The sequence below is a fragment of the Tachyglossus aculeatus genome, chromosome Y4 (genome assembly GCF_015852505.1).
Source record: "Tachyglossus aculeatus isolate mTacAcu1 chromosome Y4, mTacAcu1.pri, whole genome shotgun sequence".
NCBI lineage: Eukaryota > Metazoa > Chordata > Mammalia > Monotremata > Tachyglossidae > Tachyglossus > Tachyglossus aculeatus.
The window spans coordinates 12,675,698-12,701,656 of NC_052096.1; the positions used below are offsets into that span (position 1 = coordinate 12,675,698).

Genomic DNA, 25,959 nt, shown 5'->3' on the forward strand with positions numbered 1-25,959 from the left:
TCCTCCTCCTCCTCCGCCTCCGGCGCGGCCCCGGCGGCCCCGGACAAGCTGGAGGTGTCGGGCCCCGGGCCCCCGCCCGCGCAGGCCGGACCCGGCCGGAAGCAGCAGGCCAAAGCCGGTGAGCCACAGCGCGCACTCCCGACATGCACCGCGGCTCTCCTCAGCGAGCGCCGACAAGCGCGCGCGCGCTGTTATTCATTCATTCATTCGCTCATTCATTCATTCCATCGTGTGGATGGAGCGCTTACTGTGTGCGGAGCACTGGGCGAAGCGCTTGGGAAGCCCAAGTTGGCAACATCTAGAGACGGTCCCTACCCAACATTCATTCATTCATTCATTCAGTCGTATTTATTGAGCGCTTACTGTGTGCGGAGCACTGGGCTAAGCGCCTGGGAAGCCCAAGTTGGCAACATCTAGAGACAGGCCCTACCCAACATTCATTCATTCAATCAGTCTTATTTATTGAGCGCGTACTGTGTGCAGAGCACTGGGCTAAGCGCTCGGGAAGGACAAGGCGGCAACATAGATAGTCCCTACCCAACATTCATTCATTCAATTGTATTTATTGGGCGCTTACTATGTGCGGAGCACTGGACTAAGCGCTTGGGAAGCCCAAGTTGGCAACGTCTAGAGACGGGCCCTACCCAACATTCATTCATTCATTCAATCAGTCGTATTTATTGAGCGCTTACTGTGTGCGGAGCACTGGGCTAAGCGCTTGGGAAGGACAAGTTGGCAACATCTAGAGACAGGCCCTACCCAACATTCATTCATTTATTCAATCTTATTTATTGAGCGCGTACTGTGTGCAGAGCACTGGGCTAAGCGCTCGGGAAGGACAAGGCGGCAACATAGATAGTCCCTACCCAACATTCATTCATTCATTCAATTGTATTTATTGGGCGCTTACTATGTGCGGAGCACTGGACTAAGCGCTTGGGAAGCCCAAGTTGGCAACATCTAGAGACGGGCCCTACCCAACATTCATTCATTCATTCATTCAGTCGTATTTATTGAGCGCTTACTGTGTGTGGAGCGCTGGGCGAAGCGCTTGGGAAGTACAAGTTGGCAACAGATAGAGACGGTCCATACCCAACATTCATTCATTCATTCCATCGCGTGGATTGAGCGCTTACTGTGTGGGGAGCACTGGGCGAAGCGCTTGGGGAGGACAAGTGGGCACGCACACTGTTGTTCATTCATTCATTCCATCGTGTGGATGGAGCGCTTACTGTGTGCGGAGCACTGGGCTAAGCGCTTGGGAAGGACAAGTGGGCCGCATCGAGAGACGGGCCCTACCCAACATTCATTCATTCATTCATTCATTCAGTCGTGTTTATTGAGCGTTTCCTGTGTGCGGAGCACTGGGCGAAGCGCTTGGGAAGGACAAGTGGGCAGGCACACTGTTAGTCATTCATTCATTCCATCGTGTGGATTGAGCGCTTACTGTGTGCGGAGCGCTGGGCGAAGCGCTTGGGAAGGACAAGTTGGCACGCACACTGTTATTCATTCATTCATTCCATCGTGTGGATTGAGCACTTACTGTGTGCGGAGCACTGGGCGAAGCGCTTGGGAAGGACAAGTTGGCACGCACACTGTTATTCATTCATTCATTCCATCGTCTGGATTGAGCGCTGACTGTGTGCGGAGCACTGGGCGAAGCGCTTGGGAAGGACAAGTGGGCCACATAGAGAGACGGGCCCTACCCAACATTCATTCATTCATTCATTCATTCAGTCGTGTTTATTGAGCGCTTACTGTGTGCGGAGCGCTGGGCGAAGCGCTTGGGAAGGACAAGTGGGCAGGCACACTGTTATTCATTCATTCATTCCATCGTCTGGATTGAGCGCTTACTGTGTGCGGAGCGCTGGGCGAAGCGCTTGGGAAGGACAAGTTGGCACGCACACTGTTATTCATTCATTCATTCCATCGTGTGGATTGAGCGCTTACTGTGTGCGGAGCACTGGGCGAAGCGCTTGGGAAGGACAAGTTGGCACGCACACTGTTATTCATTCATTCATTCCATCGTCTGGATTGAGCGCTGACTGTGTGCGGAGCACTGGGCGAAGCGCTTGGGAAGGACAAGTGGGCCACATAGAGAGACGGGCCCTACCCAAGATTCATTCATTCATTCATTCATTCAGTCGTATTTATTGAGCGCTTACTGTGTGCGGAGCACTGGGCTAAGCGCTTGGGAAGCCCAAGTCGGCAACATAGAGAGAGGGTCTCTACCCAAGATTCATTCATTCAGTCTTATTTATTGAGCGCGTACTGTGTGCAGAGCACTGGGCTAAGCGCTCGGGAAGGACAAGGCGGCAACATAGATAGTCCCTACCCAACATTCATTCATTCATTCAATTGCATTTATTGAGCGCTTCCTGTGTGCGGAGCACTGGGCGAAGCGCTTGGGAAGTACAAGTTGGCAACAGATAGAGACGGTCCATACCCAACATTCATTCATTCATTCCATCGCGTGGATTGAGCGCTTACTGTGTGCGGAGCACTGGGCGAAGCGCTTGGGGAGGACAAGTGGGCACGCACACTGTTGTTCATTCATTCATTCCATCGTGTGGATGGAGCGCTTACTGTGTGCGGAGCGCTGGGCGAAGCGCTTGGGAAGGACAAGTGGGCCACATCGAGAGACGGGCCCTACCCAACATTCATTCATTCATTCATTCATTCAGTCGTATTTATTGAGCGCTTACTGTGTGCGGAGCACTGGGCTAAGCGCCTGGGAAGCCCAAGTTGGCAACATCTAGAGACAGGCCCTACCCAACATTCATTCATTTATTCAATCGTCTTTATTGAGCGCGTACTGTGTGCAGAGCACTGGGCTAAGCGCTCGGGAAGGACAAGGCGGCAACATAGATAGTCCCTACCCAACATTCATTCATTCATTCAATTGTATTTATTGGGCGCTTACTATGTGCGGAGCACTGGACTAAGCGCTTGGGAAGCCCAAGTTGGCAACATCTAGAGACGGGCCCTACCCAACATTCATTCATTCATTAATTCAGTCGTATTTATTGAGCGCTTACTGTGTGCGGAGCACTGGGCTAAGCGCTTGGGAAGCCCAAGTCGGCAACATAGAGAGACGGTCTCTACCCAAGATTCATTCATTCAATCAGTCTTATTTATTGAGCGCGTACTGTGTGCAGAGCACTGGGCTAAGCGCTCGGGAAGGACAAGGCGGCAACATAGATAGTCCCTACCCAACATTCATTCATTCAATTGTATTTATTGGGCGCTTACTATGTGCGGAGCACTGGACTAAGCGCTTGGGAAGCCCAAGTTGGCAACATCTAGAGACGGGCCCTACCCAACATTCATTCATTCATTCATTCAGTCGTATTTATTGAGCGCTTACTGTGTGTGGAGCGCTGGGCGAAGCGCTTGGGAAGTACAAGTTGGCAACAGATAGAGACGGTCCATACCCAACATTCATTCATTCATTCCATCGCGTGGATTGAGCGCTTACTGTGTGGGGAGCACTGGGCGAAGCGCTTGGGGAGGACAAGTGGGCACGCACACTGTTGTTCATTCATTCATTCCATCGTGTGGATGGAGCGCTTACTGTGTGCGGAGCACTGGGCTAAGCGCTTGGGAAGGACAAGTGGGCCGCATCGAGAGACGGGCCCTACCCAACATTCATTCATTCATTCATTCATTCATTCATTCAGTCGTGTTTATTGAGCGTTTCCTGTGTGCGGAGCACTGGGCGAAGCGCTTGGGAAGGACAAGTGGGCAGGCACACTGTTAGTCATTCATTCATTCCATCGTGTGGATTGAGCGCTTACTGTGTGCGGAGCGCTGGGCGAAGCGCTTGGGAAGGACAAGTTGGCACGCACACTGTTATTCATTCATTCATTCCATCGTGTGGATTGAGCACTTACTGTGTGCGGAGCACTGGGCGAAGCGCTTGGGAAGGACAAGTTGGCACGCACACTGTTATTCATTCATTCATTCCATCGTCTGGATTGAGCGCTGACTGTGTGCGGAGCACTGGGCGAAGCGCTTGGGAAGGACAAGTGGGCCACATAGAGAGACGGGCCCTACCCAACATTCATTCATTCATTCATTCATTCAGTCGTGTTTATTGAGCGCTTACTGTGTGCGGAGCGCTGGGCGAAGCGCTTGGGAAGGACAAGTGGGCAGGCACACTGTTATTCATTCATTCATTCCATCGTCTGGATTGAGCGCTTACTGTGTGCGGAGCGCTGGGCGAAGCGCTTGGGAAGGACAAGTTGGCACGCACACTGTTATTCATTCATTCATTCCATCGTGTGGATTGAGCGCTTACTGTGTGCGGAGCACTGGGCGAAGCGCTTGGGAAGGACAAGTTGGCACGCACACTGTTATTCATTCATTCATTCCATCGTCTGGATTGAGCGCTGACTGTGTGCGGAGCACTGGGCGAAGCGCTTGGGAAGGACAAGTGGGCCACATAGAGAGACGGGCCCTACCCAACATTCATTCATTCATTCATTCATTCAGTCGTGTTTATTGAGCGCTTACTGTGTGCGGAGCGCTGGGCGAAGCGCTTGCGAAGGACAAGTGGGCCACATAGACGGGCCCTACCCAACATTCATTCATTCATTCATTCAGTCGTATTTATTGAGCGCTTACTGTGTGCGGAGCACTGGGCGAAGCGCTTGGGAAGTCCAAGTTGGCACGCACACCGTTATTCATTCATTCATTCTATCGTCTGGATTGAGCGCTTACTATCATCATCAATCGTCTTTATTGAGGGCTGACTGTGTGCGGAGCACTGGACTAAGCGCTTGGGAAGTACAAGTTGGCAACAGATAGAGACGGTCCCTACCCAACATTCATTCATTCATTCATTCAGTCGTGTTTATTGAGCGCTTACTGTGTGTGGAGCACTGGGCTAAGCGCTTGGGAAGGACAAGTGGGCCACATAGAGAGACGGGCCCTACCCAACATTCATTCATTCATTCAATCGTATTTATTGAGCGCTTACTGTGTGCGGAGCACTGGGCGAAGCGCTTGGGAAGGACAAGTTGGCACGCACACTGTTATTCATTCATTCATTCCATCGTGTGGATGGAGCGCTTATTGTGTGCGGAGCACTGGGCGAAGCGCTTGGGGAGGACAAGTGGGCCACATCGAGAGACAGGCCCTACCCAACATTCATTCATTCATTCACTCAATCAGTCGTATTTATTGAGCGCTTACTGTGTGCGGAGCACTGGGCGAAGCGCTTGGGGAGGACAAGTTGGCACGCACACTGTTATTCATTCATTCATTCCATCGTGTGGATTGAGCGCTTACTGTTTGCGGAGCACTGGGCGAAGCGCTTGGGGAGGACAAGTTGGCAGGCACACTGTTATTCATTCATTCCATCGTGTGGATTGAGCGCTTACTGTGTGCGGAGCACTGGGCAAAGCGCTTGGGGAGGACAAGTGGGCACGCACACTGTCATTCATTCATTCATTCCATCGTGTGGATTGAGCGCTTACTGTTTGCGGAGCGCTGGGCGAAGCGCTTGGGAAGGACAAGTGGGCCACATCGAGAGACGGGCCCTACCCAACATTCATTCACTCGTTCATTCATTCAGTCGTATTTATTGAGCGCTTACTGTGTGTGGAGCACTGGGCGAAGCGCTTGGGGAGGACAAGTTGGCACACACACTGTCATTCATTCATTCATTCCATCGTGTGGATTGAGCGCTTACTATCATCATCAATCGTATTTATTGAGCGCTTACTGTGTGCAGAGCACTGGACTAAGCGCTTGGGAAGCCCAAGTTGGCAACATCTAGAGACGGGCCCTACCCAACATTCATTCATTCATTCATTCAGTCGTGTTTATTGAGCGCTTACTGTGTGCGGAGCACTGGGCGAAGTGCTTGGGAAGGACAAGTTGGCATGCACACTGTTATTCATTCATTCATTCCATCGTGTGGATTGAGCGCTTACTGTGTGCGGAGCGCTGGGCGAAGCGCTTGGGAAGGACAAGTGGGCCACATCGAGAGACGGGCCCTACCCAACATTCATTCATTCAGTCAGTCGTATTTATTGAGCGCTTACTGTGTGCTGAGCGCTGGGCGAAGCGCTTGGGAAGTCCAAGGTGGCACTCACACTGTTATTCATTCATTCATTCCATCATGTGGATTGAGCGCTTACTATCATCATCAATCGTATTTATTGAGCGCTTACTGTGTGCGGAGCACTGGACTAAGCGCTTGGGAAGCCCAAGTTGGCAACATCTAGAGACGGGCCCTACCCAGCATTCATTCATTCATTCATTCAGTCGTGTTTATTGAGCGCTTACTGTGTGCGGAGCACTGGACTAAGCGCTTGGGAAGTACAAGTTGGCAACAGATAGAGACGGTCCACACCCAACATTCATTCATTCATTCATTCAGTCGTGTTTATTGAGCGCTTACTGTGTGCGGAGCACTGGGCGAAGTGCTTGGGAAGGACAAGTGGGCCACATCGAGAGACGGGCCCTACCCAACATTCATTCATTCATTCATTCAATCAGTCATATTTATTGAGCGCTTACCGTGTGCGGAGCGCTGGGCGAAGCGCTTGGGAAGGACAAGTGGGCCACGTAGAGAGACGGGCCCTACCCAACATTCATTCATTCATTCATTCATTCAATCAGTCGTATTTATTGAGCGCTTACTGTGTGCGGAGCACTGGGCGAAGCGCTTGGGGAGGACAAGTTGGCACGCACACTGTCATTCATTCATTAATTCCATCGTGTGGATTGAGCGCTTACTATCATCATCAATCGTATTTATTGAGCGCTTACTGTGTGCGGAGCACTGGACTAAGCGCTTGGGAAGCCCAAGTTGGCAACATCTAGAGACGGGCCCTACCCAACATTCATTCATTCATTCATTCAGTCGTGTTTATTGAGCGCTTACTGTGTGCGGAGCACTGGGCGAAGTGCTTGGGAAGGACAAGTGGGCCACATCGAGAGACGGGCCCTACCCAACATTCATTCATTCATTCATTCAATCAGTCATATTTATTGAGCGCTTACCGTGTGCGGAGCACTGGGCGAAGCGCTTGGGAAGGACAAGGTGGCACTCACACTGTTATTCATTCATTCATTCCATCGTCTGGATTGAGCGCTTACTGTGTGCGGAGCACTGGGCGAAGCACTTGGGAAGTCCAAGGTGGCACTCACACTGTTATTCATTCATTCATTCCATCGCGTGGATTGAGCGCTTACTGTGTGCGGAGCACTGGGCGAAGCGCTTGGGGAGGACAAGTGGGCACGCACACTGTTGTTCATTCATTCATTCCATCGTGTGGATGGAGCGCTTACTGTGTGCGGAGCACTGGGCGAAGCGCTTGGGGAGGACAAGTGGGCCACATCGAGAGACAGGCCCTACCCAACATTCATTCACTCATTCATTCATTCAGTCGTATTTATTGAGCGCTTACTGTGTGTGGAGCACTGGGCGAAGCGCTTGGGAAGGACAAGTTGGCAGGCACACTGTTATTCATTCATTCATTCCATCGTGTGGATTGAGCGCTTACTGTGTGCGGAGCACTGGGCGAAGCGCTTGGGGAGGACAAGTTGGCACGCACACTGTTATTCATTCATTCATTCCATCGTCTGGATTGAGCGCTTACTGTGTGCGGAGCATTGGGCGAAGCGCTTGGGAAGGACAAGTGGGCAACATAGAGATACGGTCCCTACCCAACATTCATTCATTCATTCAGTCGTATTTATTGAGCGCTTACTGTGTGCGGAGCACTGGACTAATCAATCAATCGTCTTTATTGAGGGCTTACTGTGTGCGGAGCACTGGGCTAAGCGCTTGGGGAGGACAAGTTGGCATGCACACTGTTATTCATTCATTCATTCCATCGTCTGGATGGAGCGCTTACTGTGTGCGGAGCACTGGGCGAAGCGCTTGGGAAGGACAAGTGGGCCACATCGAGAGACGGGCCCTACCCAACATTCATTCATTCATTCAGTCGTATTTATTGAGCGCTTACTGTGTGCGGAGCGCTGGGCAAAGCGCTTGGGAAGTCCAAGGTGGCACTCACACTGTTATTCATTCATTCATTCCATCGTCTGGATTGAGCGCTTACTATCATCATCAATCGTACTTATTGAGCGCTTACTGTGTGCAGAGCACTGGACTAAGCGCTTGGGAAGCCCAGGTTGGCAACATCTAGAGACGGGCCCTACCCAACATTCATTCATTCAGTCGTATTTATTGAGCGCTTACTGTGTGCAGAGCGCTGGACTAAGCGCTTGAGAAGGACAAGTTGGCAACATAGAGAGATGGTCCCTATTCATTCATTCCTTCAATCGTCTTTATTGAGCGCTTACTGTGTGCAGAGCACTGTACTAAGCGCTTGGGAAGGACAAGTGGGCAACTTAGAGAGACGGGCCCTACCCAACATTCATTCATTCAGTCGTATTGAGCGCTTACTGTGTGCAGAGCACTGGGCTGAGCGCTTGGGAAGGAAAAGTCGGCAACATAGACGGTCCCTACCCAACATTCATTCATTCATTTAATCGTATTTATGGAGCGCTTACTGTGTACAGAGCGCTGGACTAAACGCTTGGGAAGGACAAGTTGGCAACATAGACGGTCCCTACCCAACAGTGGGCTCACTATTAATTGATTAATCAATAATGGCGTTTATTAGGCGCTTACTAGGTGCTGGGGGGGCAATTGATTCATTAATTAATCAATAACGGCGTTTATTAAGCGCTTATTAGGTGCTGGGGGAATTCATTAATCAGTACTGGCACTCATTCATTCATTCAGTCGTATTTATTGAGCGCGTACTGTGTGCAGAGCACTGTGCTAAGTGCTTGGGAAGGACAAGTTGGCAACATAGAGAGACGGTCCCTACCCAACATTCATTCATTCATTCTTTCAATCAGTCGTATTTATTGAGAGCTTACTGTGTGCAGAGCACTGGACTAATCAGTCAATCAGTCGTATTTATTGAGCGCTTACTGTGTGCAGAGCACTGGACCAAGCGCTTGGGAAGGACAAGTTGGCACGCACACTGTTATTCATTCATTCATTCCATTGTGTGGATTGAGCGCTTACTGTGTGCGGAGCGCTGGGCTAAGCGCTTGGGAAGTCCAAGTTGGCACGCACACCATTATTCATTCATTCATTCCATCGTCTGGATTGAGCGCTTACTATCATCATCAATCGTATTTATTGAGCGCTTACTGTGTGCGGAGCACTGGACTAAGCGCTTGGGAAGCCCAAGTTTGCAACATCTAGAGACGGGCCCTACCCAACATTCATTCATTCATTCATTCAGTCGTATTTATTGAGCGCTTACTGTGTGCGGAGCACTGGGCGAAGCGCTTGGGAAGCCCAAGTCGGCAACATAGAGAGACGGTCTCTACCCAAGATTCATTCATTCAATCAATCTTATTTATTGAGCGCGTACTGTGTGCAGAGCACTGGGCTAAGCGCTCGGGAAGGACAAGTCGGCAACATAGATAGTCCCTACCCAACATTCATTCATTCATTCAATTGTATTTATTGGGCGCTTACTATGTGCGGAGCACTGGACTAAGCGCTTGGGAAGCCCAAGTTGGCAACATCTAGAGACGGGCCCTACCCAACATTCATTCATTCATTCATTCAGTCGTATTTATTGAGCGCTTACTGTGCACGGAGCACTGGGCTAAGCGCTTGGGAAGCCCAAGTCGGCAACATAGAGAGACGGTCTCTACCCAAGATTCATTCATTCAATCAATCTTATTTATTGAGCGCGTACTGTGTGCAGAGCACTGGGCTAAGCGCTCGGGAAGGACAAGTCGGCAACATAGATAGTCCCTACCCAACATTCATTCATTCATTCAATTGTATTTATTGGGCGCTTACTATGTGCGGAGCACTGGACTAAGCGCTTGGGAAGCCCAAGTTGGCAACATCTAGAGACGGGCCCTACCCAACATTCATTCATTCATTCATTCAGTCGTATTTATTGAGCGCTTACTGTGCGCGGAGCACTGGGCTAAGCGCTTGGGAAGCCCAAGTCGGCAACATAGAGAGACGGTCTCTACCCAAGATTCATTCATTCAATCAATCTTATTTTTTGAGCGCGTACTGTGTGCAGAGCACTGGGCTAAGCGCTTGGGAAGGACAAGTCGGCAACATAGATAGTCCCTACCCAACATTCATTCATTCATTCAATTGTATTTATTGGGCGCTTACTATGTGCGGAGCACTGGACTAAGCGCTTGGGAAGCCCAAGTTGGCAACATCTAGAGACGGGCCCTACCCAACATTCATTCATTCATTCATTCAGTCGTATTTATTGAGCGCTTACTGTGCGCGGAGCACTGGGCGAAGCGCTTGGGAAGCCCAAGTCGGCAACATCTAGAGACGGTCCCTACCCAACATTCATTCATTCAATCAATCTTATTTAGTGAGCGCTTACTGTGTGCAGAGCGCTGGACTAAGCGCTTGGGAAGTCCAAGTTGGCAACATAGAGAGATGATCCCTAACCATCAGTGGGCTCACAGTACACAGTGTTAATTAATCAATAATGGCGTTTATTAGGTGCTCACTAGGTTCTGGGGGGGGGGCAATTAATTCATTAATTAATCAATAACGGCATTTATTAAGTGCTTACTAGGTGCTGGGGGGAATTCATTAATCAGTAATGGCATTTATTCATTCATTCATTCATTCAATCGTCTTTATTGAGCACTTACTGTGTGCAGAGCACTGGACTAAGCGCTTGGGAAGTACAAATTGGCAACATATAGAGATGGTCCCTACCCAACAGTGGGCTCACAATCTTAATTAATCCAATGCCAATAATGGCATTTATTAGGCGCTTTCTAGGTGCTGGGGGGTCAATTAATTCATTAATTAATCAATAACGGCATTTATTTAGCACTGAATAGGTGCTGGGGAGGAATTGATTCACTAATTAATCAGTAATGGCACTTAGTAAGCACTTAATAGGTGCTGGGGAGGAATTGATTCACTAATTAATCAGTAATGGCACTTAGTAAGCACTTAATAGGTGCTGGGGAGGAATTGATTCACTAATTAATCAGTAATGGCACTTAGCACTTAATAGGTGCTGGGGGGGCAATTAATTAATCAATAATGACATTTATTATTGGGAGAAGCGGCGTGGCTCAGTGGAAAGAGCCCGGGCTTCGGAGTCAGAGGTCAGGGGTTCGAATGCCGGCTCCGCCACTTGTCAGCTGGGTGACTTTGGGCCAGTCACTTCACTTCTCTGGGCCTCAGTGACCTCATCTGGAAAATGGGGATTAAGTGTGTGAGCCCCACGTGGGACAACTTGATTACCTTGTATCTACCCCAGCGCTTAGAACAGTGCTTGGCACATAGTAAGCGCTTAATAAATGCAGTTATTTAGTAAGCCCTTACTAGGTGCTGGGGGGCAACTAATTAATTAATCAGTCAATAACGGCATTTATTAAGCGCTTGCTGGGGGGCAATTAATTAATTAATTAATCAATAATCCCTTCAAGGCCCTACTGAGAGCTCACCTCCTCCAGGAGGCCTTCCCAGACTGAGCCCCTTCCTTCCTCTCCCCCTCGCCCCCCTCTCCATCCCCCCATCTTACCTCCTTCCCTTCCCCACAGCACCTGTATATATGGATATATGGTTGTACAGATTTATTACTCTATTTATTGATTTATTTATTTTACTTGTACATATCTATCCTATTTATTTTATTTTGTTAGTATGTTTGGTTTTGTTCTGCGTTTCCCCCTTTTAGACCGTGAGCCCACTGTTGGGTAGGGACTGTCTCTAGATGTTGCCAATTTGTACTTCCCAAGCGCTTAGTACAGTGCTCTGCACATAGTATGCGCTCAATAAATACGATTGATGATGATGATGATGATTTATTTATTTTATTTGGTTTATACGTTTTGTCTCGTTGTCTGTCTCCCCCTTGTAGACCGTGAGCCCGCCGTTGGGTAGGGACCGTCTCTCGCTGTTGCCAACTTGGACTTCCCAAGCACTTAGTCCAGTGCTCCGCACACAGTAAGCGCTCAATAAATACGATTGAATGAATGAATTAATTAATACTATGTGCCAAGCACTGGTCTAAGCACTGGGGAGGTTTTGTTCTCTGTCTCCCCCTTTTAGACTGTGAACCCACTGTTGGGTAGGGACTGTCTCTACATGTTGCCAACTTGGACTTCCCAAGCGCTTAGTACAGTGCTCTGCACACAGTAAGCGCTCAATAAATACGATTGAATGAATGAATGAATTAATACTATGTGCCAAGCACTGGTCTAAGCGCTGGGGAGGTTTTGTTCTCTGTCTCCCCCTTTTAGACTGTGAGCCCACTGTTGGGTAGGGACTGTCTCTATATGTTCCCAATTTGTACTTCCCAAGCGCTTAGTACAGTGCTCTGCACATAGTAAGCGCTCAATAAAAACGATTGATGATGATGATGATGATGATGTTGCCAACTTGGACTTCCCAAGCGCTTAGTACAGTGCTCTGCACACAGGAAGCGCTCAATAAATACGATTGATTGATCAGGTGGTCCCCTGGGGGGCTCCCAGTCTTCATCCCCGTTTTCCAGATGAGGCAACTGAGGCCCAGAGAAGTGAAGTGACTTGCCTAAAGTCACCCAGCTGACAGTTGGCAGAGCCGGGGTTCGAACCCACGACCTCCGACTCCAAAGCCCGGGCTCTTTCCACTGAGCCACGCTGGACTAATCAATCAATCAATCAATCGTATTTATTGAGCGCTTACTGTGTGCAGAGCACTGTACTAAGTGCTTGGAGAGTCCAAGTTGGCAACATATAGAGACGGTCCCTACCCACCAGTGGGCTCACAGTCTAGAAATCCCCGCTCCGCCACTTGTCAGCTGGGTGGCTTTGGGCAAGTCACTTCCCTGGGCCTCAGTTTCCTCAGTTCCCTCAGTTCCCTCTGCTTCACAGAGAAGCAGCATGGCTCAGTGGAAAGAGCCCGGGCTTTGGAGTCGGAGGTCATGGGTTCGAATTCCGGCTCCACCAATTGTCAGCTGGGTGACTTTGGGCAAGTCACTTCTCTGTACCTCAGTTACCTCATCTGTAAAATGGGGATGAAGACTGTGAGCCCCACGTGGGACAACCTGATTGCCTTGTAACCTCCCCAGCGCTTAGAACAGTGCTTTGCACATAGTAAGCGCTTAATAAATGCCATCATTATTATTATTATTATTATAAACAAACGCCGTCATTATTACTGCCCTCAATAATAATGATAATGGTGGCATTTGTTAAGCGCTTACTACGTGCAAAGCGCTGGCACGAGCACCCGGCCTTCTAGACCGTGAGCCCGCCGCGGGGTAGGGGCCGTCTCTAGATGTTGCCGACTTGGACTTCCCAGGCGCTCAGCACAGTGCTCCGCACACAGTAAGCGCTCAATAAATATGATTGAATGAATGAATGAATGAATGAATACTATGTGCCAAGCACTGGTCTAAGCGCTGGGGAGGTTTTGTTCTCCGTCTCCCCCTTTTAGACTGTGAACCCACTGTTGGGTAGGGACCGTCTCTCTGTGTTGCCAACTTGGACTTCCCGAGCACTTAGTCCAGTGCTCCGCACACAGTAAGCGCTCAATAAATACGATTGAATGAATGAATTAGTTAATACTGTGTGCCAAGCACTGGTCTAAGCGCTGGGGAGGTTTTGTTCTCCGTCTCCCCCTTTTAGACTGTGAACCCACTGTTGGGTAGGGACTGTCTCTAGATGTTGCCAACTTGGACTTCCCAAGCGCTTAGTCCAGTGCTCCGCACACAGTAAGCGCTCAATAAATACGATTGAATGAATGAATTAATTAATACTATGTTCCAAGCACTGGTCTAAGCGCTGGGGAGGTTTTGTTCTCCGTCTCCCCCTTTTAGACTGTGAGCCCACTGTTGGGTAGGGACCGTCTCTCTATGTTGCCAACTTGGACTTCCCAAGTGCTTAGTACAGTGCTCTGCACACAGTAAGCGCTCAATAAATACGATTGAATGAATGAATGAATGAATGTGCCAAGCACTGGTCTAAGCGCTGGTGAGGTTTTGTTCTCCGTCTCCCTCTTTTAGACTGTGAACCCACTGTTGGGTAGGGACCGTCTCTAGATGTTGCCAACTTGGACTTCCCAAGCGCTTAGTACAGTGCTCTGCACTGGGAAGGGGAAGGGATGTGATGGGTCTCCCGTCTTCCTTCCCCAGGTCTGCAAATGAAGAGCCCCGAAAAGAAGCGACGGAAATCCAACACTCAGGTGAGGGGGCGGACGGACGGGGGGCTGGGGGAGACCACCGATCCCTGAACCCCCGATCGCCACGTCTCCCTCGTCTTTATCATCATCAATCGTATTTATTGAGCGCTTACAATGTGCAGAGCACTGGACTAAGCGCTTGGGAAGTACCAGTTGGCAGCACATAGAGACAGTCCCTACCCAACAGCGGGCTCACGGTCTAGAAGGGGGAGACGGACAACAAAACCAAACATACTAACAAAAGAAAATAAATAGGATAGATATGTACAAGTAAAATAATAAATAGAGTAATAAATGTGTACAAACATATATACATATATACTTTATTACCACGACCTTGGGTTTCCCGCCGGACACGTGGGCCCGAGGCGAGAGGGGCGGTGGGCCGGGGCCTGCCCGTCACCAAATAGACGTCGCCCGAAAAATAATATGCTTTCTTTTGTCGTCCGTCTCCCCCTTCTATCATCATCATCATCATCATCAATCGTATTTATTGAGCGCTTACTATGTGCAGAGCACTGTACTAAGCGCTTGGGAAGTACAAATTGGCGACATAGCCTGTGAGCCCGCTGTTGGGTAGGGACCGTCTCTCTGTGTTGCCAACTTGGACTTCCCAAGCGCTTAGTACAGTGCTCCGCACACAGTAAGCGCTCAATAAATACGACTGAAGGAACGGATGAAAATAGAGAAGCAGCGTGGCTCAGTGGAAAGAGCCCGGGCTTTGGACAAGTCACTTCACTTCTCTGGGCCTCAGTGACCTCATCTGCAAAATGGGGATTAAGATCGTGAGCCCCACGTGGGACACCTTCATCACTTTGTAGCCTCCCCAGCGCTTAGAACAGTGCTTTAATAATAATAATAATAATAACGATATTTGTTAAGCGCTTACTATGTGCAAAAGCACTGTTCTAAGCGCTGGGGAGGTTACAAGGTGATCAGGTTGTCCCACAGGAGGCTCACAGTCTTCATCCCCATTTGACAGATGAGGTAACTGAGGCACAGAGAAGTCAAGTGACCCCCCCAGTCACACAGCTGACAATTGGCAGACTCGGGATTCGAACCCGTGACCTCTGGCTCCAAAGCCCGGGCTCTTTCCGCTGAGCCACGCTGCTTCTCTCCCCCAATGTGCTTTGCACATAGTAAGTGCTTAACAAATACCAAAAAATTATTATTTGGAGTCAGAGGTCGGGGGTTCAAATCCCTGCTCCGCCAACTGTCAGCTGGGTGACTTGGGGCAAGTCGCTTCACTTCTCTGGGCCTCAGTGACCTCATCTGCAAAATGGGGATTAAGATCGTGAGCCCCACATGGGACACCTTCATCACTTTGTATCCTCCCCAGCGCTTAGAACAGTGCTTTAATAATAATAATGATATTTGTTAAGCGCTTACTATGTGCAAAGCACTGTTCTAAACGCTGGGGAGGTTACAGGGTGATCAGCTTGTCCCACAGGAGGCTCACAGTCTTCATCCCCATTTGACAGATGAGGTAACTGAGGCACAGAGAAGTTAAGTGACCCGCCCAGTCACACAGCTGACAATTGGCAGACTCGGGATTCGAACCCGTGACCTCTGGCTCCAAAGCCCGGGCTCTTTCCGCTGAGCCACGCTGCTTCTCTCCCCCAATGTGCTTTGCACATAGTAAGCGCTTAACAAATACCAAAAAATTATTATTTGGAGTCAGAGGTCGGGGGTTCAAATCCCTGCTCCGCCAACTGTCAGCTGGGTGACGTGGGGCAAGTCGCTTCACTTCTCTGGGCCTCAGTGACCTCATCTGCAAAATGGGGATTAAGATCGTGAGCCCCACATGGGACACCTTCATCACTTTGTATCCTCCCCAGCACTTAGAACAGTGCTTTAATAATAATAATAATAATAATAATAATGATATTTGTTAAGCGCTTACTATGTGCAAAGCACTGTTCTAAACGCTGGGGAGGTTACAAGGTGATCAGCTTGTCCCACAGGAGGCTCACAGTCTTCATCCCCATTTGACAGATGAGGTAACTGAGGCACAGAGAAGTTAAGTGACCCGCCCAGTCACACAGCTGACAATTGGCAGACTCGGGATTCGAACCCGTGACCTCTGGCTCCAAAGCCCGGGCTCTTTCCGCTGAGCCACGCTGCTTCTCTCCCCCAATGTGCTTTGCACATAGTAAGCGCTTAATAAATGCCATCGTCATTATTATTATCACCTCTAGACTGTGAGCCTGTTGTGGGGCACATGTTGCCAACTTGTACTTCCCAAGTGCTCACCACAGTGCTCTGCACACAGTAAGCGCTCAATAAATACGATTGAATGAGTGAATGAATGAAATACCATTGTCGTTCCAGCGCTTAGAAGAGTGCTTCGCGCATAGTAAGCGCTTAATAAATGCCATCATCATTATTATTACCACCTCGGGACTGTGAGCCCGTTGTGGGGCACATGTTGCCAACTTGTACTTCCCAAGCGCTCACCACAGTGCTTGGCACACGGTAAATACGATTGAATGAATGAATGAAATACCCTCGTTGTTCCAGCGCTTAGAAGAGTGCTTGGCACATAGTAAGCACTTACTAAATGCCCTCATCGTTATCACCTCTAGACTGTGAGCCCGTTGTGGGGCACATGTTGCCAACTTGTACTTCCCAAGCGCTCACCACAGTGCTCTGCACACAGTAAATACGATTGAATGAATGAATGAATGAAATACCGTCGTCGTTCCAGCGCTTAGAAGAGTACTTCACACATAGTAAGCGCTTAATAAATGCCATCATCATTATTATTACCAACTGTAGACTGTGAGCCCGTTGTGGGGCACATGTTGCCAACTTGTACTTCCCAAGCGCTCACCACAGTGCTCTGCACACAGTAAATACGATTGATTGAATGAATGAATGAATGAAATACCGTCGTCATTCCAGCGCTTAGAAGAGTGCTTCGCGCATAGTAAGCGCTTAATAAATGCCACCATCATTATTATTACCACCTCTAGACTGTGAGCCCGTTGTGGGGCACGTGTTGCCAACTTGTATTTCCCAAGCGCTCACCACAGTGCTCTGCACACAGTAAATACGATTGAATGAATGAGTGAATGAAATACCCTCCTTGTTCCAGCGCTTAGAAGAGTGCTTCGCACATAGTAAGTGCTTAATAAATGCCCTCATCATTATCACCTCTAGACTTTGAGCCCGTTGTGGGGCACATGTTGCCAACTTGTACTTCCCAAGCGCTCACTACAGTGCTCTGCACACAGTAAATACGATTGAATGAATGAATGAAATACCGTAGTCGTTCCAGCGCTTAGAAGAGTGCTTCGCACATAGTAAGCGCTTAATAAATGCCACCATCGTTATTATTATCACCTCTAGACTGTGAGCCCGTTGTGGGGCACATGTTGCCAACTTGTACTTCCCAAGCGCTCACCGCAGTGCTCTGCACACAGTAAATACGATTGAATGAATGAATGAAAGAAATACCGTCGTCGTTCCAGCGCTTAGAAGAGTGCTTCGCGCATAGTAAGCGCTTAATAAATGCCCTCATCATTATTATTACCACCTCTAGACTGTGAGCCCGTTGTGGGGCACGTGTTGCCAACTTGTATTTCCCAAGCGCTCACCACAGTGCTCTGCACACAGTAAATACGATTGAATGAATGAGTGAATGAAATACCCTCCTTGTTCCAGCGCTTAGAAGAGTGCTTCGCACATAGTAAGTGCTTAATAAATGCCCTCATCATTATCACCTCTAGACTTTGAGCCCGTTGTGGGGCACATGTTGCCAACTTGTACTTCCCAAGCGCTCACTACAGTGCTCTGCACACAGTAAATACGATTGAATGAATGAATGAAATACCGTAGTCGTTCCAGCGCTTAGAAGAGTGCTTCGCACATAGTAAGTGCTTACTAAATGCCCTCATCATTATCACCTCTAGACTTTGAGCCCGTTGTGGGGCACATGTTGCCAACTTGTACTTCCCAAGCGCTCACCACAGTGCTCGGCACACGGTAAATATGATTGAATGAATGAATGAAATACCCTCGTCGTTCCAGCGCTTAGAAGAGTGCTTCGCGCATAGTAAGCGCTTAATAAATGCCATCATCATTATTATTATCACCTCGAGACTGTGAGCCCGTTGTGGGGCACATGTTGCCAACTTGTACTTCCCAAGCGCTCACCACAGTGCTCTGCACACAGTAAGTGCTCAGTAAATACAGCTGAATGAATGAATGAAATACCATTTCATTTCTAATACCATTCTAATTCATTTCTAATACCAAATACCATTACCATTTCTAAGCGTTCCAGCGCTTAGAACAGTGCTTCGCACATAGTAAGCGCTTAATAAATGCCATCATCATTATTATTACCACCTCTAGACTGTGAGCCCGTTGTGGGGCACATGTCGCCAACTTGTACTTCCCGAGCGCTCACCGCAGTGCTCTGCACGCAGTAAATGCGATTGAATGAATGAATGAATACCGTCGTCGTTCCAGCGCTTAGAAGAGTGCTTCGCACATAGTAAGCGCTTACTAAATGCCCTCATCATTATCACCTCTAGACTGTGAGCCCGCTGTGGGGCACTTGTCGCCAACTTGTACTTCCCAAGCGCTCACCGCAGTGCTCTGCACGCAGTAAATACGATTGAATGAATGAATGAAATACCATCGTCATTCCAGCGCTTAGAATCAATCAATCAATCAATCGTATTTATTGTTAGAAGAGTGCTTCGCACATAGTAAGCGCTTACTAAATGCCCTCATCATTATCACCTCCAGACTGTGAGCCCGTTGTGGGGCACATGTTGCCAACTTGTACTTCCCGAGCGCTCACCGCAGTGCTCTGCACGCAGTAAATGCGATTGAATGAATGAATGAATACCGTCGTCGTTCCAGCGCTTAGAAGAGTGCTTCGCACATAGTAAGCGCTTACTAAATGCCCTCATCATTATCACCTCTAGACTGTGAGCCCGCTGTGGGGCACTTGTCGCCAACTTGTACTTCCCAAGCGCTCACCGCAGTGCTCTGCACGCAGTAAATACGATTGAATGAATGAATGAAATACCATCGTCATTCCAGCGCTTAGAATCAATCAATCAATCAATCGTATTTATTGTTAGAAGAGTGCTTCGCACATAGCGCTTAATAAATGCCCTCATCATTATCACCTCCAGACTGTGAGCCCGTTGTGGGGCACATGTCGCCAACTTGTACTTCCCAAGCGCTCACCGCAGTGCTCTGCACGCAGTAAATGCGATTGAATGAATGAATGAATACCGTCGTCGTTCCAGCGCTTAGAAGAGTGCTTCGCACATAGTAAGCACTTCATAAATGCCCTCATCATTATCACCTCCAGACTGTGAGCCCGCTGTGGGGCACTTGTCGCCAACTTGTACTTCCCAAGCGCTCACCGCAGTGCTCTGCACGCAGTAAATACGATTGAATGAATGAATGAAATACCATCGTCATTCCAGCGCTTAGAATCAATCAATCAATCAATCGTATTTATTGTTAGAAGAGTGCTTCGCACATAGCGCTTAATAAATGCCCTCACCATTATCACCTCCAGACTGTGAGCCCGTTGTGGGGCACATGTCGCCAACTTGTACTTCCCAAGCGCTCACCACAGTGCTCTGCACGCAGTAAATGCGATTGAATGAATGAATGAAATACCCTCGTCGTTCCAGCGCTTAGAAGAGTGCTTCGCACATAGTAAGCGCTTACTAAATGCCCTCATCATTATCACCTCTAGACTGTGAGCCAGCTGTGGGGCACTTGTCGCCAACTTGTACTTCCCAAGCGCTCACCACAGTGCTCGGCACGCAGTAAATGCGATTGAATGAATGAATGAAATACCATCGTCATTCCAGCGCTTAGAATCAATCAATCAATCAATTGTATTTATTGTTAGAAGAGTGCTTCGCACATAGCGCTTAATAAATGCCCTCATCATTATCACCTCCAGACTGTGAGCCCGTTGTGGGGCACATGTCGCCAACTTGTACTTCCCAAGCGCTCACCACAGTGCTCTGCACGCAGTAAATGCGATTGAATGAATGAATGAAATACCCTCGTCGTTCCAGCGCTTAGAAGAGTGCTTCGCACATAGTAAGCGCTTACTAAATGCCCTCATCATTATCACCTCTAGACTGTGAGCCAGCTGTGGGGCACTTGTCGCCAACTTGTACTTCCCAAGCGCTCACCGCAGTGCTCGGCACGCAGTAAATGCGATTGAATGAATGAATGAAATACCATCGTCATTCCAGCGCTTAGAATCAATCAATCAATCAATTGTATTTATTGTTAGAAGAGTGCTTCGCACATAGCGCTTAATAAATGCCCTCATCATTATCACCTCCAGACTGTGAGCCCGTTGTGGGGCACATGTCGCCAACTTGTACTTCCCAAGCGCTCACCGCAGTGCTCTGCACGCAGTAAATGCGATTGAATGAATGAATGAATACCGTCGTCGTTCCAGCGCTTAGAAGAGTGCTTCGCACATAGTAAGCACTTCATAAATGCCCTCATCATTATCACCTCTAGACTGTGAGCCCGCTGTGGGGCACTTGTCGCCAACTTGTACTTCCCAAGCGCTCACCGCAGTGCTCTGCACGCAGTAAATACGATTGAATGAATGAATGAAATACCATCGTCATTCCAGCGCTTAGAATCAATCAATCAATCAATCGTATTTATTGTTAGAAGAGTGCTTCGCACATAGCGCTTAATAAATGCCCTCACCATTATCACCTCCAGACTGTGAGCCCGTTGTGGGGCACATGTCGCCAACTTGTACTTCCCAAGCGCTCACCACAGTGCTCTGCACGCAGTAAATGCGATTGAATGAATGAATGAAATACCCTCGTCGTTCCAGCGCTTAGAAGAGTGCTTCGCACATAGTAAGCGCTTACTAAATGCCCTCATCATTATCACCTCTAGACTGTGAGCCAGCTGTGGGGCACTTGTCGCCAACTTGTACTTCCCAAGCGCTCACCACAGTGCTCGGCACGCAGTAAATGCGATTGAATGAATGAATGAAATACCATCGTCATTCCAGCGCTTAGAATCAATCAATCAATCAATTGTATTTATTGTTAGAAGAGTGCTTCGCACATAGCGCTTAATAAATGCCCTCATCATTATCACCTCCAGACTGTGAGCCCGTTGTGGGGCACATGTCGCCAACTTGTACTTCCCAAGCGCTCACCACAGTGCTCTGCACGCAGTAAATGCGATTGAATGAATGAATGAAATACCCTCGTCGTTCCAGCGCTTAGAAGAGTGCTTCGCACATAGTAAGCGCTTACTAAATGCCCTCATCATTATCACCTCTAGACTGTGAGCCAGCTGTGGGGCACTTGTCGCCAACTTGTACTTCCCAAGCGCTCACCACAGTGCTCTGCACGCAGTAAATGCGATTGAATGAATGAATGAAATACCATCGTCATTCCAGCGCTTAGAATCAATCAATCAATCAATTGTATTTATTGTTAGAAGAGTGCTTCGCACATAGCGCTTAATAAATGCCCTCACCATTATCACCTCCAGACTGTGAGCCCGTTGTGGGGCACATGTCGCCAACTTGTACTTCCCAAGCGCTCACCGCAGTGCTCTGCACGCAGTAAATGCGATTGAATGAATGAATGAATACCGTCGTCGTTCCAGCGCTTAGAAGAGTGCTTCGCACATAGTAAGCACTTCATAAATGCCCTCATCATTATCACCTCTAGACTGTGAGCCCGCTGTGGGGCACTTGTCGCCAACTTGTACTTCCCAAGCGCTCACCGCAGTGCTCTGCACGCAGTAAATACGATTGAATGAATGAATGAAATACCATCGTCATTCCAGCGCTTAGAATCAATCAATCAATCAATCGTATTTATTGTTAGAAGAGTGCTTCGCACATAGCGCTTAATAAATGCCCTCACCATTATCACCTCCAGACTGTGAGCCCGTTGTGGGGCACATGTCGCCAACTTGTACTTCCCAAGCGCTCACCACAGTGCTCTGCACGCAGTAAATGCGATTGAATGAATGAATGAAATACCCTCGTCGTTCCAGCGCTTAGAAGAGTGCTTCGCACATAGTAAGCGCTTACTAAATGCCCTCATCATTATCACCTCTAGACTGTGAGCCAGCTGTGGGGCACTTGTCGCCAACTTGTACTTCCCAAGCGCTCACCACAGTGCTCGGCACGCAGTAAATGCGATTGAATGAATGAATGAAATACCATCGTCATTCCAGCGCTTAGAATCAATCAATCAATCAATTGTATTTATTGTTAGAAGAGTGCTTCGCACATAGCGCTTAATAAATGCCCTCATCATTATCACCTCCAGACTGTGAGCCCGTTGTGGGGCACATGTCGCCAACTTGTACTTCCCAAGCGCTCACCACAGTGCTCTGCACGCAGTAAATGCGATTGAATGAATGAATGAAATACCCTCGTCGTTCCAGCGCTTAGAAGAGTGCTTCGCACATAGTAAGCGCTTACTAAATGCCCTCATCATTATCACCTCTAGACTGTGAGCCAGCTGTGGGGCACTTGTCGCCAACTTGTACTTCCCAAGCGCTCACCACAGTGCTCGGCACGCAGTAAATGCGATTGAATGAATGAATGAAATACCATCGTCATTCCAGCGCTTAGAATCAATCAATCAATCAATTGTATTTATTGTTAGAAGAGTGCTTCGCACATAGCGCTTAATAAATGCCCTCATCATTATCACCTCCAGACTGTGAGCCCGTTGTGGGGCACATGTCGCCAACTTGTACTTCCCAAGCGCTCACCGCAGTGCTCTGCACGCAGTAAATGCGATTGAATGAATGAATGAATACCGTCGTCGTTCCAGCGCTTAGAAGAGTGCTTCGCACATAGTAAGCGCTTACTAAATGCCCTCATCATTATCACCTCCAGACTGTGAGCCCGTTGTGGGGCACATGTCGCCAACTTGTACTTCCCAAGCGCTCACCGCAGTGCTCTGCACGCAGTAAATGCGATTGAATGAATGAATGAATACCGTCGTCGTTCCAGCGCTTAGAAGAGTGCTTCGCACATAGTAAGCGCTTACTAAATGCCCTCATCATTATCACCTCCAGACTGTGAGCCCGTTGTGGGGCACTTGTCGCCAACTTGTACTTCCCAAGCGCTCACCGCAGTGCTCGGCACACAGTAAATACGATTGAATGAATGAATGAAATACCGTCATCGTTCCAGCGCTTAGAATCAATCGTATTTATTGTTAGAAGAGTGCTTGGCACATAGTAAGCGCTTACTAAATGCCCTCATCATTATCACCTCTAGACTGTGAGCCAGTTGTGGGGCACATGTTGCCAACTTGTACTTCCCAAGCGCTCACTGCAGTGCTCTGCACACAGTAAATACGGTTGAATGAATGAATGAATGAAATACCATCGTCGTTCCAGCGCTTAGAAGAGTGCTTCTCACATAGTAAGCGCTTCATAAATGCCCTCATCATTATTATTTTCACCTCTAGACTGTGAGCCCTTAATAAATGCCCTCATCATTATCACCTCTAGACTGTGAGCCTGTTGTGGGGCACATGTTGCCAACATGTACTTCCCAAGCGCTCACCACAGTGCTGTGCACGCAGTAAATGCGATTGAATGAACGAATGAATGAATACCGTCGTCGTTCCAGCGCTTAGAAGAGTGGTTCGCACATAGGAAGCGCTAAACCGATGCCGTCGTTATTATTTTTATGATTAGTCCAGTGCTCCGCACACCGTAAGGGCTCAGTGTATATGATTGATTGATTGATTGATCGTTTTTCTCTGGAAGCAGGGCCCGGCTTATTCCCACCTGACGGAGTTCGCCCCGCCCCCGACGCCCATGGTGGACCACCTGGTGGCCTCCAACCCCTTCGAGGATGACTTCGGGGCCCCGAAGCTGGGGGCCGGGGGCGGCCCCCCGTTCCTGGGCGGGCCGGGGCCCTACGCGGGCTTCCGCGTCCAGCCGGGGGCCGCGCTGGCCGGCCAGGTGCCCCCGGGCTACGGCGGGGGCGCGGGGGGCGGCGGGGGGGGCGGGGGGCCGCCGCCCCCCCCAGGCCTTACGCCGCCAGCCCCCTCCCTTCCCCCCCAACGCCCTGGGCCCGGCCTTCGCCCTCCCGCCCCAGGGCCCGGCCTACGGGCCCGGCGGACCCCCCGGCCCGGCGGCCGCCATGAACTTCCCCGCTCAGCCCTTCGGGCCGGCGCTGGCCCAGAACTTCAGCCCCCCGTCCGGCCAGCTGGGGCCCGGGCCGGTGGGCGCCTTCGGCCCCATGATGTCCCCCGCCGTGGCCGGCCAGCCCCCGCCGCCCCCGGCCCCGCCGCCCCAGCGGTTCGCGCAGCAGCCCCCGAACCCCTTCGGGCCCCTGCCGCGGCCCGGCCTGCCCCCCCGCCGCCGCCACCCGCCGCCGGACCCTTCCCCCGGCCCCGACTTCCCCCCGGCCGGCGAGGACGGCGGCGTCGGCAAGGCCCTGCCCGGCGGCGGCGGCGGCCCCGGCTTCGTCCCCCGAGCCGCACGGCGGCTCCCCCGTCACCGCGGCGGCCGTGAACGGGGCCCCGGCCGGCTTCTCGGCGGCCCGGGGGGCGGCGGGCACGCCGGACGCCAACAACCCGCCCGCCGGGGCACCCCCGGCCCCCGCGGCCGCCCCCCCCGGCGGCCCCCCCCGGCGGCGGCGGCGCCGGCCGCCCCGGGCCCGCACCAGCCTCCGGCGGGCCTGGTGTACCCGTGCGGGGCGTGCCGCAGCGAGGTGCACGACGACCAGGACGCCATCCTGTGCGAGGCCTCCTGCCAGAAGTGGTTCCACCGCGAGTGCACGGGCATGACGGAGAACGCCTACGGGCTGCTGACCACCGAGGCCTCGGCCGTCTGGGCCTGCGACTTCTGCCTGAAGACCAAGGACATCCAGTCCGTCTACGTCCGCGAGGGCCTGGGCCAGCTGGTGGCCGCCAGCGACGGCTGAGGCCGCGGGCCGGCCCCCGCTCGATCGGTGGAGAAGAGCCCGGGCTTTGGAGTCAGCGGTCGGGGGTTCGAATCCCGGCTCCGCCACCTGTCTGCCGTGTGACCTCGGGCAAGTCACTTCACTTCTCTGAGCCTCAGTTCCCTCATCGGGAAAATGGGGATGAAGACCGTCAGCCCCCCGTGGGGCAACCTGATCTCCTTGTAACCTCCCCACCGCTTAGAACGGTGCTTTGCACGTAGTAAGCGCTTAATAAATGCCATTACTCTCCCCGGACCGAGACCCGTCCCCGACCGAAGCCCCCGGCCCGTCACCCTCCGGAGCGAGACCTCTCCCACCGGCCCCGTCCCGTCCGTCCGTCCGTCCCGTGGCGGCGGGGCGCCGGACTCGGCCGGTTGGACTCAGGGCAGCGGGGGGCGGGGGGCCGCGACCTCTGACCCCTCCCTGCAGGACACAGGGCCCCTCCGGCCCCAGCCCTGAGAATAACGATGGCATTTGTTAAGCGCTTACTATGTGCCGAGCACCGTTCTAAGCGCCCGGGGGGGATGTAGGATGATCGGGTTGTCCCACGTGGGACTCACAGTCGTCACCCCCCCCGTTTTCCAGATGAGGCCACTGAGGCCCAGAGAAGCGAAGCATCATCATCGTCGTCATCGATCGTATTTATTGAGCGCTTACTATGTGCAGAGCACTGGACTAAGCGCTTGGGAAGTCCAAATTGGCAACATATACAGTCCCTACCCAACAGCGGGCTCACAGTCTAAACGGGGGAGACAGAGAACAGAACCAAACATAC

The 25,959-nt window shown here is 50.5% G+C and overlaps 1 protein-coding gene across 1 annotated transcript; it reads left to right on the forward strand.

The window, feature by feature from the left end:
* Positions 1–25,269, forward strand: PYGO2 (pygopus family PHD finger 2; the record flags this gene model as incomplete). The annotated part of the gene is given in 6 exon segments (XM_038768496.1): positions 1–118; positions 14,175–14,224; positions 24,005–24,235; positions 24,237–24,679; positions 24,681–24,846; positions 24,909–25,269. Coding segments are annotated over 6 exon segments (1,266 nt in total), but the record flags the coding sequence as incomplete, so codon positions are not given.
* Positions 25,270–25,959: the final 690 nt, after the last annotated feature.